Below are 16070 nucleotides of genomic sequence, written 5' to 3'. Positions count from 1 at the left end.
CACCCAGGGTTTTAATAACTTTAGAGACTTTTCAGGGAAAAGCAACTACAGTGGCTTGCAAAAGTATTCACGCCCCTTGGCATTTTTCCTATTTTGTTGCCTTACAAGCTGGAACTAAAATGGGGGGTTTGTTTGTATCATTTGATTTAAACAACAAGCAAAATATTTTTATTGTGAAACAAACAAGAAATAAGACAAAAAAAACAGAAAACTTGAGCTGCATGACTATTCACCCCCCCAAAGTCAATACTTTGTAGAGGCACCTTTAGCAGCAATTACAGCTGCAAGTCTCTTGGGGTATGTCTCTATAAGCTTGGCACATCTAGCCACTGAGATTTCTGCCCATTCTTCAAGGCAAACCTGCTCTGGCTCCTTCAAGTTGAATGGGTTCTGCTGGTGTACAGCAATCTTTAAGTCATACCACAGATTTTCAATTGGATTGAGGTCTGGGCTTTGACTAGGCCATTCCAAGACATTTAAATGTTTTCCCTTAAACTGTTTTCCCTTAAAAAGTGTTGCGTTAGCATTATGCTTAGGGTCATTGTCCTGCTGGAAGGGGAGCCTCCATCCCAGTCTCAAATCTCTGGAAGACAAACAGGTTTCCCTCAAGAATTTCCCTGTATTTAGCGCCATCCATCATTCCTTCAATTCTGACCAGTTTCCCAGTCCCTGCCAATGAAAAACATCCCCATAGCATGATGCTGCCACCACCATGCTTCACTGTGGGTATGGTGTTCTCGGGGTGATGAGAGGTGTTGGGTTGCGCCAGACATAGCGTTTTCCTTGATTGCTAAAAATCTCAATTTTAGTCTCATCTGACCAGAGTACCTTCTTCCATATGTTTGGGGAGTCTCCCACATGCCTTTTGGCGAACACCAAATGTGTTTGCTTATTTTATTCTTTAAGCAATGGATTTTTTTCGGGCCACTCCTCCGTAAAGCCCAGTTCTATGGAGTGTACGGCTTAAAGTGGTCCTATGGACAGATACTCCAATCTCTGCCGTGGAGCTTTGCATCTCCTTCAGGGTTATCTTTGGTCTCTTTGTTGCCTCTCTGGTTAATACCCTCCTTGCCTGGTACGTGAGTTTTGGTGGGCGGCCCTCTCTTGGCAGGTTTGCTGTGGTGCCATATTCTTTCAATTTTTTTTTATAATGGATTTAATGGTGCTCTGTGGGATGATCAAAGTTTCAGATTTTTTTTTATAGCCCAACGCTGATCTGTAGTTCTCCACAACTTTGTCCCTGACTTGTTTGGAGAGCTCGTTGGTCTTCATAGTGCCGCTTGCTTGGTGGTGCCCCTTGCTTAGTGGTGTTGCACTCTGGGGCCTTTCAGAACAGGTGTTCAGATACACTGAGATCATGTGACAGATCATGTGGCACTTAGATTGCACACAGGTGGATTTTATTTAAAACTTCTTAGGGATAGGCGGTGTGTCAACGGGACAGTTGTAAATCATGTAGCGCCGTGTGTCATGATCGCAGATTTTAGAGAAACAACAAATGTCAGTACATATAAGTGTCTTATATCGCCTGAAAGCTTAAATTCTTGTTAATATAACTGCACTGTCCAATTTACAGTAGCTATTACTGCGAAAAAATGCCATGCTATTGTTTGAGGAGAGCTCAAAACATCAAAACACTTTTTTCACTGCGACAGAATCGATGAATTCACCTGTGTACTTACATTCTGAAATCTTGGTCTGATTTATCATCCCAAGGGTCCCAGAGATAAAATGAAGTGTCATTTTGTTAGATAAAAATCATTTTTCATATCCTAAAAAAGGTCCATATAGCATGCACGATTGATTTTGTATTTCCACTAGTTCAATTTGCAAAGAAAGGAATTTGTAAAGAAAGGAAGAAAGGAATTGTTTTTCTGTCAGTTCCATGCTTGCAAAACAAATGTCCCTCTTGGATAATAAGATTGTTGTTCATAATAAAGCTCTACTAGACTACTGCTTTACTAGTAGTCTACACAATAGTTCATTCAAAATGGAGAGCTAAAACTCCGTGTGCAGTCGATAATTTAACATGGGAGTATGCCTCCCATACCATACCTGAACATGGTCTGTACGTTGACGATAGTCTTGGCATCTGCCATATAGTCCTCCTCAGCACTCATGGTGCTCTCCTTGTCCACCACCACCAGGTTATCGGCATAGATGATGCCACACTGTAGCAGATTGTCCAGGCTGCCACAGAGAGAGCACAAAATAACGCATAATGAAAATCTGCCACAAAGAGAACCCAACACAATACACCATATTATGATATTCATGACTTTGAAATTTAGCAGCCTATATAAGATGCACATGTGTAATTGATTTCACTTGATAATTGCAAATCCCTGGGATGTAATAATATGGTACGTCATGGAATGATATGTGCTTTATTGTTACCTGTCCGTGCATGATGTCATTTGAATAGAGAAGAGTAATTGTAATTCTGTGAGGAGGGGCATTATGTTTATAATGATTGAGTAATGAACACCTACTTATCTATGGTTCCGGCCATGAAGTAGACCATTGGGAAACAGCAGATGGCTTCTAGGAAGTGGTTGTCAGGCCTGCAAACAGGAAACACACATCAATAGGGACAGGACAACTGCAACCACACACAGATTAAATACAGGTAACTGCCAAAAATAAAGGAAACACCAACATAAAGTGTCTTAATAGGGAGTTGGGCCACCACGAGCCACTAGAACAGCTTAAATTAGACCTGCCATAAATTCTACAAGTGTCTGGAACTCTATCGGAGGGATGCAACACCATTCTTTCACAAGAAACTCCATAATTTGGAGTTTTGCTAATGGTTGTGGAAAACACCGTCTCAGGCGCCGCTCCAGAATCTCCTATAAGTGTTTAATTGGGTTAAGATCTGGTGACTGACACACACACACACTCTTTAAACCCCCTATGCTCCTTTGAAACCCCTTTTTCAAAGTCACTGAGATCGATTCCTCTAGCCATGGTACCAAAAATATTGGGCAACTGGGCATTTTTATACATGACCCTAATACCCTGACTACACCGCTCGCGTCGCGTGTGCGAGCGCTGCAAAATAAACTTAGAAATCTATGTTATTCAATTATTGCACCGACACTGCTCACGCGAGTCTGCGTTGCCAAGGGCTAAAATAAGTCCTTTCTATTTCTAACGCAGATCGCGCTGCAAGTCCTGCCTCTCCCATCTCCTCATTGGTTTATAGAAGGCAGGTACCCACATGCCATCTCCTCATTGGTTATACCCACGTGGGTGATTGAAAGACGAACTGTGTTGCCGGTCATCATGGTAATGCTATGAACGTTTAGATGCCAAATCACCATATAAGTTCAAAGATGAAAAAGCCTGAAAGGAGGAGAGATGACTAGAAACGATTCGGTTGACCGTTTTATGTGTGGATTAATTGTCGGAGTAGAGGACCTTGTTCATTTCAGGTAAAATAACAACTCAATGTTTATATCCCAGGACAAATTAGCTAGCAACAGCAAGCTAGCTAAATAGGACAAATTAGCTAGCAAGTGCAAGCTAGCTAAATTGCCATACATGTTTAATGCTTTTCGACCTGTCCCCAAATTAACCTCTTACATCTAGACGTTCCGCTAGCGGAACACCTGCTCCAATATCCAATGATAGGCGTGGCGCGAATTACAAATTCCTCAAAAATACAAAAACTTCCATTTTTCAAACATATGACTATTTTACAGCATTTTAAAGACAAGACTCTCCTTTATCTAACCACACTGTCCGATTTCAAAAAGGCTTTACAGCGAAAGCAAAACATTAGATTATGTCAGCAGAGTACCCAGCCAGAAATAATCAGACACCCATTTTTCAAGCTAGCATATAATGTCACAAAAAACAAAACCACAGCTAAATGCAGCACTAACCTTTGATGATCTTCATCAGATGACACACCTAGGACATTATGTTATACAATACATGCATGTTTTGTTCAATCAAGTTCATATTTATATCAAAAACCAGCTTTTTACATTAGCATGTGACGTTCAGAACTAGCATACCCCCCGCAAACCTCCGGTGAATTTACTAAATTACTCACGATAAACGTTCACAAAAAACATAACAATTATTTTAAGAATTATAGATACAGAACTCCTTTGTGCAATCGAGGCGTCCGATTTTAAAAGAGCTTTTCTGTGAAAGCACATTTTGCAATATTCTGAGTAGATAGCCCAGCCATCACGGCTAGCTATTTAGACACCCACCAAGTTTAGCCCTGACCAAACTCCGATTTACTATTAGAAAAGTTTGATTACCTTTGGTGTTCTTCGTCAGAATGCACTCCCAGGACTGCTACTTCAATAACAAATGTTGGTTTGGTCCCAAATAATCCATTGTTATATCCAAACAGCGGCGTTTTGTTCGTGCGTTCAAGACACTATCCGAATGGTAAATAAGGGTCACGAGCATGGCGCATTTCGTGACAAAAGATTTCTAAATATTCCATTACCGTACTTCGAAGCATGTCAACCGCTGTTTAAAATCAATTTTTATGCAATTTTTCTCGTAAAAAAGCGATAATATTCCGACCGGGAAAAAGACGAAAGAAAATAAAGCATGGGGTCGACTCGGGCACGAGCCTGAGTCTCACAGTACTGTGACCAGCCACTATCCAAACGCGCTACTTTTTTTTCAGCCAGAGCCTGCAAAGCCACGATTCAGCTTTTTGACGCCTTCTGAGAGCCCATGGGAGCCGTAGGAAGTGTCACGTAACAGCAGAGATCCCCTGTATTGGATAGAGATAATCAAGAAGGGCAAGAAATTGTCAGACAGGGCACTTCCTGCATGGAATCTTCTCAGGTTTTGGCCTGCCAAATGAGTTCTGTTATACTCACAGACACCATTCAAACAGTTTTAGAAACTTTGGAGTGTTTTCTATCCAAAGCTAATAATTATATGCATATTCTAGTTTCTGGGCAGGAGTAATAATCAGATTAAATCGGGTACGTTTTTTATCCTGCCGTGAAAATACTGCCCCCTAGCCATAACAGGTTAATGTAATTGTTTCAGAGTTTGTTTTGATATTTTAACCTGCGTGTCGCGATCGCGTTTGGTGAGGGGGGACAAAATACATTTATGCACGATGGCGCAAACGTGCAGCCGGTTTGGGTTCCGTGTAAGCGTGATGTGATGTTAATTGCTTAACTCAGGAACCACACCTGTGTGGAAGCACCTGCTTTCAATATATGTTGTATCCCTCATTTACTCAAGCTTTTCCTTTATTTTGGCAGTTACCTGTACATACAAGTGGGAATTTAGACAATTAGAAACCTCAGCGAATCATCATAGCAAATCAATGCGCCTTTGGCTATGCATTGAATTACATAATGCCCTAAAATGCGTATGTAACAAACATGTATTATGTTAACTGTTTGCTCACTGGATTACAAAATACTGCTTCCTCATAATTACTCAGGATATATGCAATATGGCCAATTAGACTGTTGCCATGATAAAAGCTGCCTACTGTATGAGGGGTTAAGTGGCACTTGGCTAGATAAACAGACAGTGTTAGTATCTCTGCTTCAGACTCCTACCCATCTTTCTGATTTGGTCCTGCCGTACATACCTACACGTACGCTACGGTGTTGTGTCTTTGGCGTCATTAAAGGTGAATTTTATCAAATCAATTCGCTGTAATTATTATTACGTGATTAAACTAATCATGTAAATTTAATTAACTAGGAAGTCGGGGCACCACGGAAAATCTTCAGATTACAAAGTTATAATTTTACGAATATAACTCTTCAGATATTTTAAAATCTGATCAATTAGTCTTCTATTAATGAATTATTCTTAACCTCACGTCAGTCTCATCTGAACGTCGAAAATTGTTGGTTATCTGCATGAACCCAGCCTTTACTATAAATCATCCATACACCAATTGGCTTAATCATTTATTTACTAACTAACTAAATAATCACAGAAATGAATAAACAAACAAACAGTAGATATTGGTTACTAACAAATGATAGGGAAGATTCCCTAGTGAGCTAAGCCGATATGACGGCTTGGTGGATAAAGGGAAGTGGGTGTGGACTGAAAAAGAAGCGGGAAAGACAAAAAGGGATCACTACACACAGTTGATAATTATCTTAATTGAAATGCTAATCCTTTGCACATGAACGCTCACTCATTCGGGAATAATTGTAATCAATATATACTGCTCAAAAAAATAAAGGGAACACTAAAATAACACATCCTAGATTTGAATGAATGAAATAATCTTATTAAATACTTTTTTCTTTACATAGTTGAATGTGCTGACAACAAAATCACACACAAATAATCAATGGAAATCCAATTTATCAACCCATGGAGGTCTGGATTTGGAGTCACACTCAAAATTAAAGTGGAAAACCACACTACAGGCTGATCCAACTTTGATGTAATGTCCTTAAAACAAGTCAAAATGAGGCTCAGTAGTGTGTGTGGCCTCCACGTGCCTGTATGATCTCCCTACAACGCCTGGGCATGCTCCTGATGAGGTGGCGGATGGTATCCTGAGGGATCTCCTCCCAGACCTGGACTAAAGCATCTGCCAACTCCTGGACAGTCTGTGGTGCAACGTGGCGTTGGTGGATGGAGCGAGACATGATGTCCCAGATGTGCTCAATTGGATTCAGGTCTGGGGAACGGGCGGGCCAGTCCATAGCATCAATGCCTTCCTCTTGCAGGAACTGCTGACACACTCCAGCCACATGAGGTCTAGCATTGTCTTGCATTAGGAGGAACCCAGGGCCAACCGCACCAGCATATGGTCTCACAAGGGGTCTGAGGATCTCATCTCGGTACCTAATGGCAGTCAGGCTACCTCTGCCGAGCACATGGAGGGCTATGCGGCCCCCCCCAAAGAAATGCCACCCCACACCATGACTGACCCACCGCCAAACCGGTCATGCTGGAGGATGTTGCAGGCAGCAGAACGTTCTCCACGGCGTCTCCAGACTCTGTCACGTCTGTCACGTGCTCAGTGTGAACCTGCTTCCATCTGTGAAGAGCACAGGGCGCCAGTGGCGAATTTGCCAATCTTGGTGTTCTCTGGCAAATGCCAAACGTCCTGCACGGTGTTGGGCTGTAAGCACAACCCCCACCTGTGGACGTCGGGCCCTCATACCACCCTCATGGAGTCTGTTTCTGACCGTTTGAGCAGACACATGCACATTTGTGGCCTGCTGGAGGTCATTTTGCAGGGCTCTGGCAGTGCTCCTCCTGCTCCTCCTTGCACAAAGGCGGAGGTAGCGGTCCTGCTGCTGGGTTGTTGCCCTCCTACGGCCTCCTCCACGTCTCCTGATGTACTGGCCTGTCTCCTGGTAGCGCCTCCATCCTTCTTGCCACAGCTCGCATTGATCTGCCATCCTGGATGAGCTGCACTACCTGAGCCACTTGTGTGGGTTGTAGACTCCGTCTCATGCTACCACTAGAGTGAAAGCACCGCCAGCATTCAAAAGTGACCAAAACATCAGCCAGGAAGCTTAGGAACTGAGAAGTGGTCTGTGGTCCCCACCTGCAGAACCACTCCTTTATTGGGGGTGTCTTGCTAATTGCCTATAATTTCCACCTGTTGTCTATTCCATTTGCACAACAGCATGTGAAATTTACTGTCAATCAGTGTTGCTTCCTAAGTGGACAGTTTGATTTCACAGAAGTGTGATTGACTTGGAGTTACATTGTGTTGTTTAAGTGTTCCCTTTATTTTTTTGAGCAGTGTATATTTACGCCCATGTGTCATTGTGATCTTCTCTGTTGAAATCCGGTCCGTCTGCTGGAGAGTTCATCAGAGTGTCTCTCGCTCTCTTTCTGTTTCCCTGAAGATCAAAGTCTTTCGTGGTTAGAATGGATACTTCAGAGTACCATTCAGAAATGTTCTCCTAGAATAGATGTTTTGGCGGTTGTCGGTATTCTCGTCTCAGGTGTACATAATTTCTAGCTGCAGACTAGTAATTATTATCCAAGATTTGCTCTTATTCTGTAGGGATCGATAGTCTCAGAGTTTAACCATTTCCAGCCATGTAGCCAATGCTCCACGTGGTATGGTTAGCAATTCAATAACTATTCACAATCACAGCTCACGCTGTGGGTTTGCTCAGTCTTGGTACTCAAACCTGTGCCACCTTAGCTTACACCGAGGTATGCGTGGTCTAAACTATTCGCAATCACAGCTCACGCTGTGGGTTTGCTTAGTCTGAAGAGAATTTTCTCTTGATGCCTGATCATGTCTGTGCTCACGGGGGCGGACCTATGGCTTAGTTAAACTTTAAAGGGAATACAATTCTCTCACATTAAAAGGTTTAACATCACATAATTTCACAAATAGTTTAATCTTTACTCATTCATTTTATACAATAATTAGATGCAAGCCTCATAACTGAGGAACCTGTATAAAAGAGTTAGGGTAATGTGGCTGTGTTGTCTTTCATGGGGTCACAAACATGAAACAAAATGGACCGGGTCGTAGCTGGGTTCTCCACCGACCGTTTACACATATGGATATTGTTCAATTCTTAAATTCTGGAATGTAGTAGAATTTGGTGGGAGTTCCTTTGTTCTACTGTGAAACTCTCTCTCTCTCAATACTGCATGGCCAGGGGGAGAGAGTCTCCGCCAGGAATTTACGACCTGAGATAACAGAACCTGGGTGTAGGAGAGAGTGAGAAGCCACGATCTATACCCAGAAAGGGCCACATCATGACAACGGTCACAAGACGCAGGCCTCCTTATTGTCCTTAGAATTTCTAAGCAAACAGCTGGAGGCAGGGCTTTTTCCTATAGAGCTTCAATTTTATGGAATGGTCTGCCTATCCATGTGAGGGAGGCAGACTCGGTCTCGACCTTTAAGTCTTTATTTAAGACTAATCTCTTCAATAGGTCCTATGACTGAGTAGTCTGGCCCAGGGGTGTGAAGGTGAATGGAAAGGCCTGGAGCGACGAACCACCCTTGCTGTCTCTGCCTGGCCGGTTCCCCTCTCTCTACTGGGATTCTCTGCCTCTAACCCTATTACGGGAGCTGAGTCACTGGCTTACTGGTGCTCTTCCATGCCGTCCCTAGGAGGGGTGCGTCACTTGAGTGGGTTGAGTCACAGATGTGATCTTCCTATTCGGGTTGGCACCCCCCTCGGGTTTGTGCCGTGGGGGAGATCTTTGTGGTCTCTGGGTAGTAAGTTGGTGGTTCAAGATATCCCTCTAGTGCTGTGCTTTGGCAAAGTGGGTGGGGTTATATCCTGCCTGGTTTGCCCTGTCCGGGGGTATAGTCGGACGGGGCCACAGTGTCCCCCGATCCCTCCCGTCTCAGCCTCCAGTAATTATGCTGCAATAGTTTGTGTGTCGGGGGGCTAGGGTCAGTCTTATATCTGGAGTATCTCTCCTGTCTTATCCGGTGTCCTGTGTGAATTTAAGTATGCTCCCTCTAATTCTCTCTCTTTCTCTTCTCTCTGAGGACCAGAGCCCTAGGACCATGCCTCAGGACTACCTGGCCTGATGACTCCTTGCTGTCCCCAGTCCACCTGGTCGTGCTGCTGCTCCAGTTTCAACTGTTCTGCCTGCGGCTATGGAACCCTGACCTGTTCATCGGACGTGCTACTTTGTGCAGGACCTGCTATCTCTTAACTCTGAATGATCGGCTATGAAAAGCCAGCTGACATTTACTCCTGAGGTGCTGACCTGTTGCACCCTCTACAACCACAGTGATTATTATTATTTGACCCTGCTGGTCAACTATGAACGTTTGAACATCTTGGCCATGTACTGTTAGAATCTCCACCCGGCAAAGACAGAAGAGGACTGGCCACCCCTCAGAGCCTGGTTCCTCTCTAGGTTTCTTCCTAGGTTCCTGCCTTTCTAGGGAGTTTTTCCTAGCCACTGTGCTTCTACATCTGCATTGCTTGCTGTTTGGGGCTTTTAGGCTGGGTTTCTGTATAGCACTTTGTGACATCGGCTGATGTGAAAAGGGCTTTATAAATCAATTTGATTGATTGATATTACCATAGACTAGGCCTGGGCGATAAATCAATAATTGAAGGTAATTACTTCCCTCAATAACGATATTAAAAACGTTTAGATGAATTTTCGATAATGTCGATATAGAATAATTAGGTACAGCAGTCAATTTGACCTCTGACGCAGCAGGAACGTTCGGAGAAGTGACAGAATGCACGTGGAGAGGTATACGCCCACTAAAAACAACTTAGCACCTCGAGTGATGGAGTAGCCACTATTAACCACGGAAAATTAGTGATGTAGGGGAAAACAGTGGCAGTGATAGCCATGGAGCCATATGCCGAGTTTAGGGAAAAGGTTGTGGAACAGCTCAAGACAGATTTTACGTATTTTGCTACTACTACCGATCGTGGTCTAGTCTCACGTCAGAGCCTTATATTAGCCTCACTATCCACTATACTAACAAAGACTGGAATCTTCTAAATAAATGCCTTCAAACATCATACTTTCCCGACTACCACACGGGTGAAGCTATAGCAGAGCGGCTCATTGACGCTCTCGCCTCCTGGGGACTCAGTCAAGACAGACAGGTCTGCATTACAACAGATAGTGGTGCGAACGTGGTGAAGGCCGCTCAAATCAACAAATGGAACCGACTGCAATGTTTTGGACATTGTCTGCACTTGGCCATTGGTAAGTAACCTTGTCAATTGTGTATATTGAAGTGATTTTTTTTTCATCAACTGATTAAGTTAAATATTACATTTGTACATAACTAAAAGGGATTATTGTGATTTGAAGATTTTATTAAAATCTCTTGATTTCTCTTAAACAATAGACAAACGGTGGCTCAAGCAATTGGAGTATGCGAGAAAGTGGTAGGTGCCTTTTCCTATTCGTGGAGAAAGCAGAGACCTGGCAGAACACAACCTACCCCAGCACAAGTTGGTGACAGTCACCTACCAGGTGGGGATCACGACAAAAGATGGTGCAAAGAGTACTGGAGCAGGAGAAAGCCATTTCACAGGTCTTGTCCAGTGACAAGAAGACCCGGCACTTAGCTCCCACCTATACAGATATAGATGTTCTTGAGTCCATTAACCAGGCATTGACCCCACTCCTAGAATTCACAGGTGCTCTGTCTGGTGAGTCTTATGTCACTGTGTCTTACCTGAAGCCAGTACTACACCTGTTCAATACAGAGGTCATGAAACCTGATGATGGTGAAACAGAGCTTACCCAAACCACCAAAACGATATTCATGGACTATCTGAATGAGAAATATGATGACCTCCTGGACTTATCCTCGTTGGTCGACCCTCGGTTTAAAGCACATTACATCAAAGAGAAGGTGGGCCATCTCAGAGATGGTCAATGAAGGACATGAAAACACAAGCCCAGCATAGGGAGACATTGCTGCTTTTTCACCACAACTGACAGCTAAAAAGAGAAAGTCACTGGGCAGTTTTTTCAAAAAGCCATGCTCCACCACCACAGGTCTTACTGAAATCCAGCTGATAGAAAATAAATTCAGCTGCTACCTTCAGTCTCCTGATGCTGACAGTGAAACCAATCCACTGAACTGGTGGAAGATCTACCCAAAAATACATTCCCAAAGTCAGCCACCTGGCAAAGCGCTACCTGTGCATTCCTGCGTCCAGCTCCCCCACAAAGCGTGTTTTTAGCACAGGTGGCAACATAGTGACCTGCCATAGGGCAACTTTAAAGCCAGAGACCGTAGACAGACTTGTCTTTGTTGCTTGTAACTTGTAAGACAACAACCCCAACTGTGATGTGCCATTAAGCTAACAGTTATAATGCATATTGACTTGCACCATTTTATTTTTGTATTTCTTGCTCATGACTTGTAAGGGTTTACAAGTTAAAATGTTATTTGTAAGTTCTACTTCTGACAATAAATAAGAAACATTAAAGCTTTTGGTTTGTTAAGGCATTCTTGAGTCTGAAGCAGAAATTACCCTTTTAAACATGATTTGATTAATATCGTGATAATTACCATTATTGAATGAAATATATATATATATATATATATGCGCCATATCGCCCAGCCCTACCCTACCATAGACTGTATGTTATTACAGAGCAACATGGCTCTCTGTTTATCTACACAAATAAAACTTCACTGGAGAGTCTTTTGAAGTTATTGTAATGAAATCCCTACTGAATAATTAGTGGCAAAAACATAATACACTTACATGCGCACGCACACGCACACACCCGAAGGCTCCCCAGTGCTCCATTAATCCAACAGAGGCACTGCCAGCAATGAATAATGCAGAAATCATTTCTCAACCTGCGTCACGTCACTAAAGTTAACCCCAGGCTGCTGCTGTATAATAACCCCTCTCTCGCTCTACTGAGGTAACACTGGCAATTCCTTCATGTACACTTCATTCATCTTCATGTAGCCAAACAATACATCTTGGTAACACTTTCTTTTAAAGTTACCATCTGTGTGTAATGTATTTTACTGCTATAATTAAGCAATAAGGCCTGAGGAGGTGTGGCACAGCATATGGCCAATATACCACAGCTAAGGGCTGTTCTTAGCACAACGCAACACGGAGTGCCTGGACACAGCCCTTAGTCATGGTATATTGGCCATATATCACACACCCTCGAGGGTATGTTTTGTCATACCCTTGGTATACGGTCTGATACACCACAGCTTTCAGCCAATCAGCATTCAAGGCTCGACCCACCCAGTTTATAAGTAGTTTACCAACTGAATGTAATGCATTATGAAAAGAACATACAGTATATATAAGCAGGAATACTGCGTTATGCATTTATAAAGGCTTTTATAAGATTCCATAAGTCATTACCAATGCTTACAGTCTTAAAATGCACTTTGAGTGTCCTATATAGCACTATAAATACATTATAAACAGGTGGTTTCAAGGATGTGTTAGCTAAAACCCTTATAAAGAAGCAGAGTGATTTCTTACGGGTAGTCTAGTAGCAGTACAATAGGGTTGAGCTCTTTTCTGGGGCGGTAGTAAGCACGTAGAGGGACGATGAAGTTATAAAGGCCGTTCCCTGCCGTCTCCGCGGATACTATGATCAGCTTGTTCTTAAAACCATAGGCCTTGGCATCCTCAAAACTGTTGTGTCTGCAACCCTGGATATGAAAATGAAAAATATATTTTTTATTATGTTTAAAGGTTTATTGAAGGTTGAAGGTTTATTGAATAAATCCTAAGGCAACTTTTGTTTCCATAAACAAACTTTTCCATAAACTATTGTGTTGGCAATATACAATTATATTTTTCTGCTCTATTCTATTATTCAAAGCTACAAAGACTTTCTATTATATTATTCATACAGTCAAGTTTACAAAAGAGGAGCCATACAATTGTTTAGACACGGCACAACACAATAGGATACAATATAATTGTTTACCGTCTTTGGAATAGGATTATGTGGCTTAACAAGAGAATAAAAACAAGTTTGTTTTTGCACAGTAGGCCTCATGTCCTTGTCTCTACTTACCTTGTCCAGCCGAAGGCAGCAGAATGAGGCTTTCTGAGGTAGGAGATGGCACAGGGTTGGAGAGCTGCCAATGTATGGGGAGTTGGGAGGGTATCCTTTCACAAAGCTGAGGTAAAATAACAGCAAAAACACACATTCAGAGAAAGGCTTGAGAAGAGGCAATAGACCAAAAACTTTAGCAACAAGGCAATCGATTGAATAATCAAATCAAATTGTATTCGTCACATGCCTTGTAAACAACTTGGTGCATCCGTACTGCTTTTCGTGCGGTAGCACAGAGATCAGTCTATGACTTGGGTGGCTGGAGTCTTTGAAACATGTTTGTGCCTTCCTCTGACGTCGCCTAGTATAGAGGTCCTGGATGGCAGGGAGCTCGGCCCCAGTGATAAACTGGGTCGTACGCTCTACCCTCTGTAGGTGTCCAAAATGTTTAATGGTACTGTATATATTCAAAGCGTTGTTGTATTGAAGGTTCACACAGAGGAGTGATGGATTGCTACATACAGTATTGAGACTGGGTGAGTGTATCCTTTTTCCAAAGGCTTGTCTATCACATGACCACGCAGGGGCACTGTAGAACAAAAAGCTCAATTTTAGTCTCATCTGACCAGAGTACCTTCTTCCATATGTTTGGGGAATCTCCCACATGCCTTTTGGTTAACACCAAACGTGTTTTCTTATTTTTTTTATTTAAGCAATGGCTTTTTTTCTGGCCACTCTTCCGTAAAGCCCAGCTCTGTGGAGTGTATGGCTTAAAGTGGTCCTATGGACAGATACTCCAATCTCCGCTGTGGAGCTTTGCATCTCCTTCAGGGTTATCTTTGGTCTCTTTGTTGCCTCTCTGGTTAATACCCTCCTTGCCTGGTACGTGAGTTTTGGTGGGCGGCCCTCTCTTGGTAGGTTTGCTGTGGTGCCATATTCTTTCCATTTTTTTATAATGGATTTAATGGTGCTCTGTGGGATGATCAAAGTTTCAGATATTTTTTTATAGCCCAACGCTGATCTGTACTTCTCCACAACTTTGTCCCTGACCTGTTTGGAGAGCTCCTTGGTCTTCATAGTGCCGCTTGCTTGGTGATGCTCTTGCTTAGTGGTGTTGCAGACTCTGGGGCCTTTCAGAACAGGTGTATACATACTGTGATCATGTGACAGATCATGTGACACTTAAATAAAGTCCACCTGTGTGCAATCTAACCAATTATGTGACTTCTGAAGGTAATTGGTTGCACCAGATCTTATTTAGGGGCTTCATCGCGAAGGGGGTATATACCAATTTTCCGTTTTTTATTTTTTAGACTTTTTTGACACAAGTAATTTTTTTGGATTTCACCACCAATTTTGACTATTTTGTGTATGTCCAATCGCATGTTATCCAAATAAAAATCGATTTAAATTATAGGTTGTAATGCAACAAAATAGGAAAAACGCCAAGGGGGGTGAATACTTTTGCAAGGCACTGTAAGTGACCGTTGAGAGGGTGTGAGGGGGGAAATGAACATAGGGGGAGTAGCAGGGACTAGGTAGCTGACTAGTGATGGCTATTCAGCAGCCTGATGGTCTAAGGGTAGAAACTATTGGCCAGTCTTCCAATTTTTGTCATGATGCTCCTGTACTGCCCACGTCTGAGTGATTGAATCGGGGAGAACAAGGCATGGCTTGGGTGGCTGGGGTCCCTGATGATATTCTTGGCCTTCCTGCGACACCTGGTGTTGTAGGTGTCCTGTAGGGCATGCAGTGTGCACCCAATGGTGCGTTTGGCTGCACGTATCACCCGCTGAAGCACCTTGCAGTGTGCGGTGATGAAGTTGCCATACCAGGCTGTGATGCAGCCCAACAGTATGCTCTCGATGGTGCTCCTGTAGAACAGGATTCTCCCTCTCTCTCTTTTCCAGCCAGCAGTACATCCAGCACCACTCAAAGCATGGAAGCTAAACATGCACCATGCATGGAAGGCAGAGAGCATAAAAGAGCCTGGAGGCTAGGAGAGGCTAAATCATGTCTTGCTCTGTGAGAGGAGAGCGTGTAGTGGCCAAGACTGCCCTAAACTGCTGTCTGCTGAGTGGGGTTGTATGGGCTGAGACAAGCAGTGACATTGCCAGACATTGCCAGTGACATTGCCAGAAGCACAGCCAGACACATGCAATATGTTCTGAGCAGTGGCAGTCTCTTGCCGCAGGATGCCATGGCAGAGAGTGTTATTTATGTAACTGTGGTCTAAGGGCTCAATGTTATGCACTGAAAGAGAGAAAGAAAGGAAGAAAGGCATAGACAGAAAAAGAGAGAGAAAAAAATTCTGAAAACGAACGAACGAAAAAAGGAATCCAGTAGTCTAGCCTACTCTAACACACAGATAGGATCTGAGTAACTTGTCCTGTCTCAATCTATGAGGTATGAGTTGAGAAGGAGCCATATCAGGTGGAAAAGCATTCTACCTTTCATCAGACACATCCATCACCCACATGCCACCTCAGTACCTTAAGACATCACCACACAGGTTACTTGTCATTACCTACACATTCCAACTCAATCCTTTCAATCTCACACCCATGACCTTTGTGACATAAAGTCAAATGAGCGTAATCCAAAGTCACCCGCTC

The 16070-nt window shown here is 43.1% G+C and overlaps 1 protein-coding gene across 7 annotated transcripts in view; it reads right to left on the bottom strand.

Annotated features, from left to right (window-relative positions):
- LOC106585221 (potassium channel subfamily T member 1) overlaps positions 1–16070 on the bottom strand; it is an 88376-nt gene that overhangs the window by 14349 nt on the left and 57957 nt on the right. For all 7 annotated transcript variants that reach the window (XM_014171192.2, XM_045706783.1, XM_014171193.2 and 4 more), the window contains 4 exons: positions 13474–13579; positions 12930–13102; positions 2493–2564; positions 2056–2190 (listed from right to left, as the gene is read on the bottom strand). In XM_014171192.2, the coding sequence (XP_014026667.1) occupies positions 2056–2190; positions 2493–2564; positions 12930–13102; positions 13474–13579 (486 nt within the window). The remainder of the gene's footprint in view (positions 1–2055; positions 2191–2492; positions 2565–12929; positions 13103–13473; positions 13580–16070) is intronic.

Source organism: Salmo salar, chromosome ssa24 (genome assembly GCF_905237065.1).
Source record: "Salmo salar chromosome ssa24, Ssal_v3.1, whole genome shotgun sequence".
Lineage (NCBI taxonomy): Eukaryota > Metazoa > Chordata > Actinopteri > Salmoniformes > Salmonidae > Salmo > Salmo salar.
The sequence above is the reverse complement of the archived record's forward strand: the minus strand, read 5'-3'. Positions and strand labels throughout refer to the sequence as shown.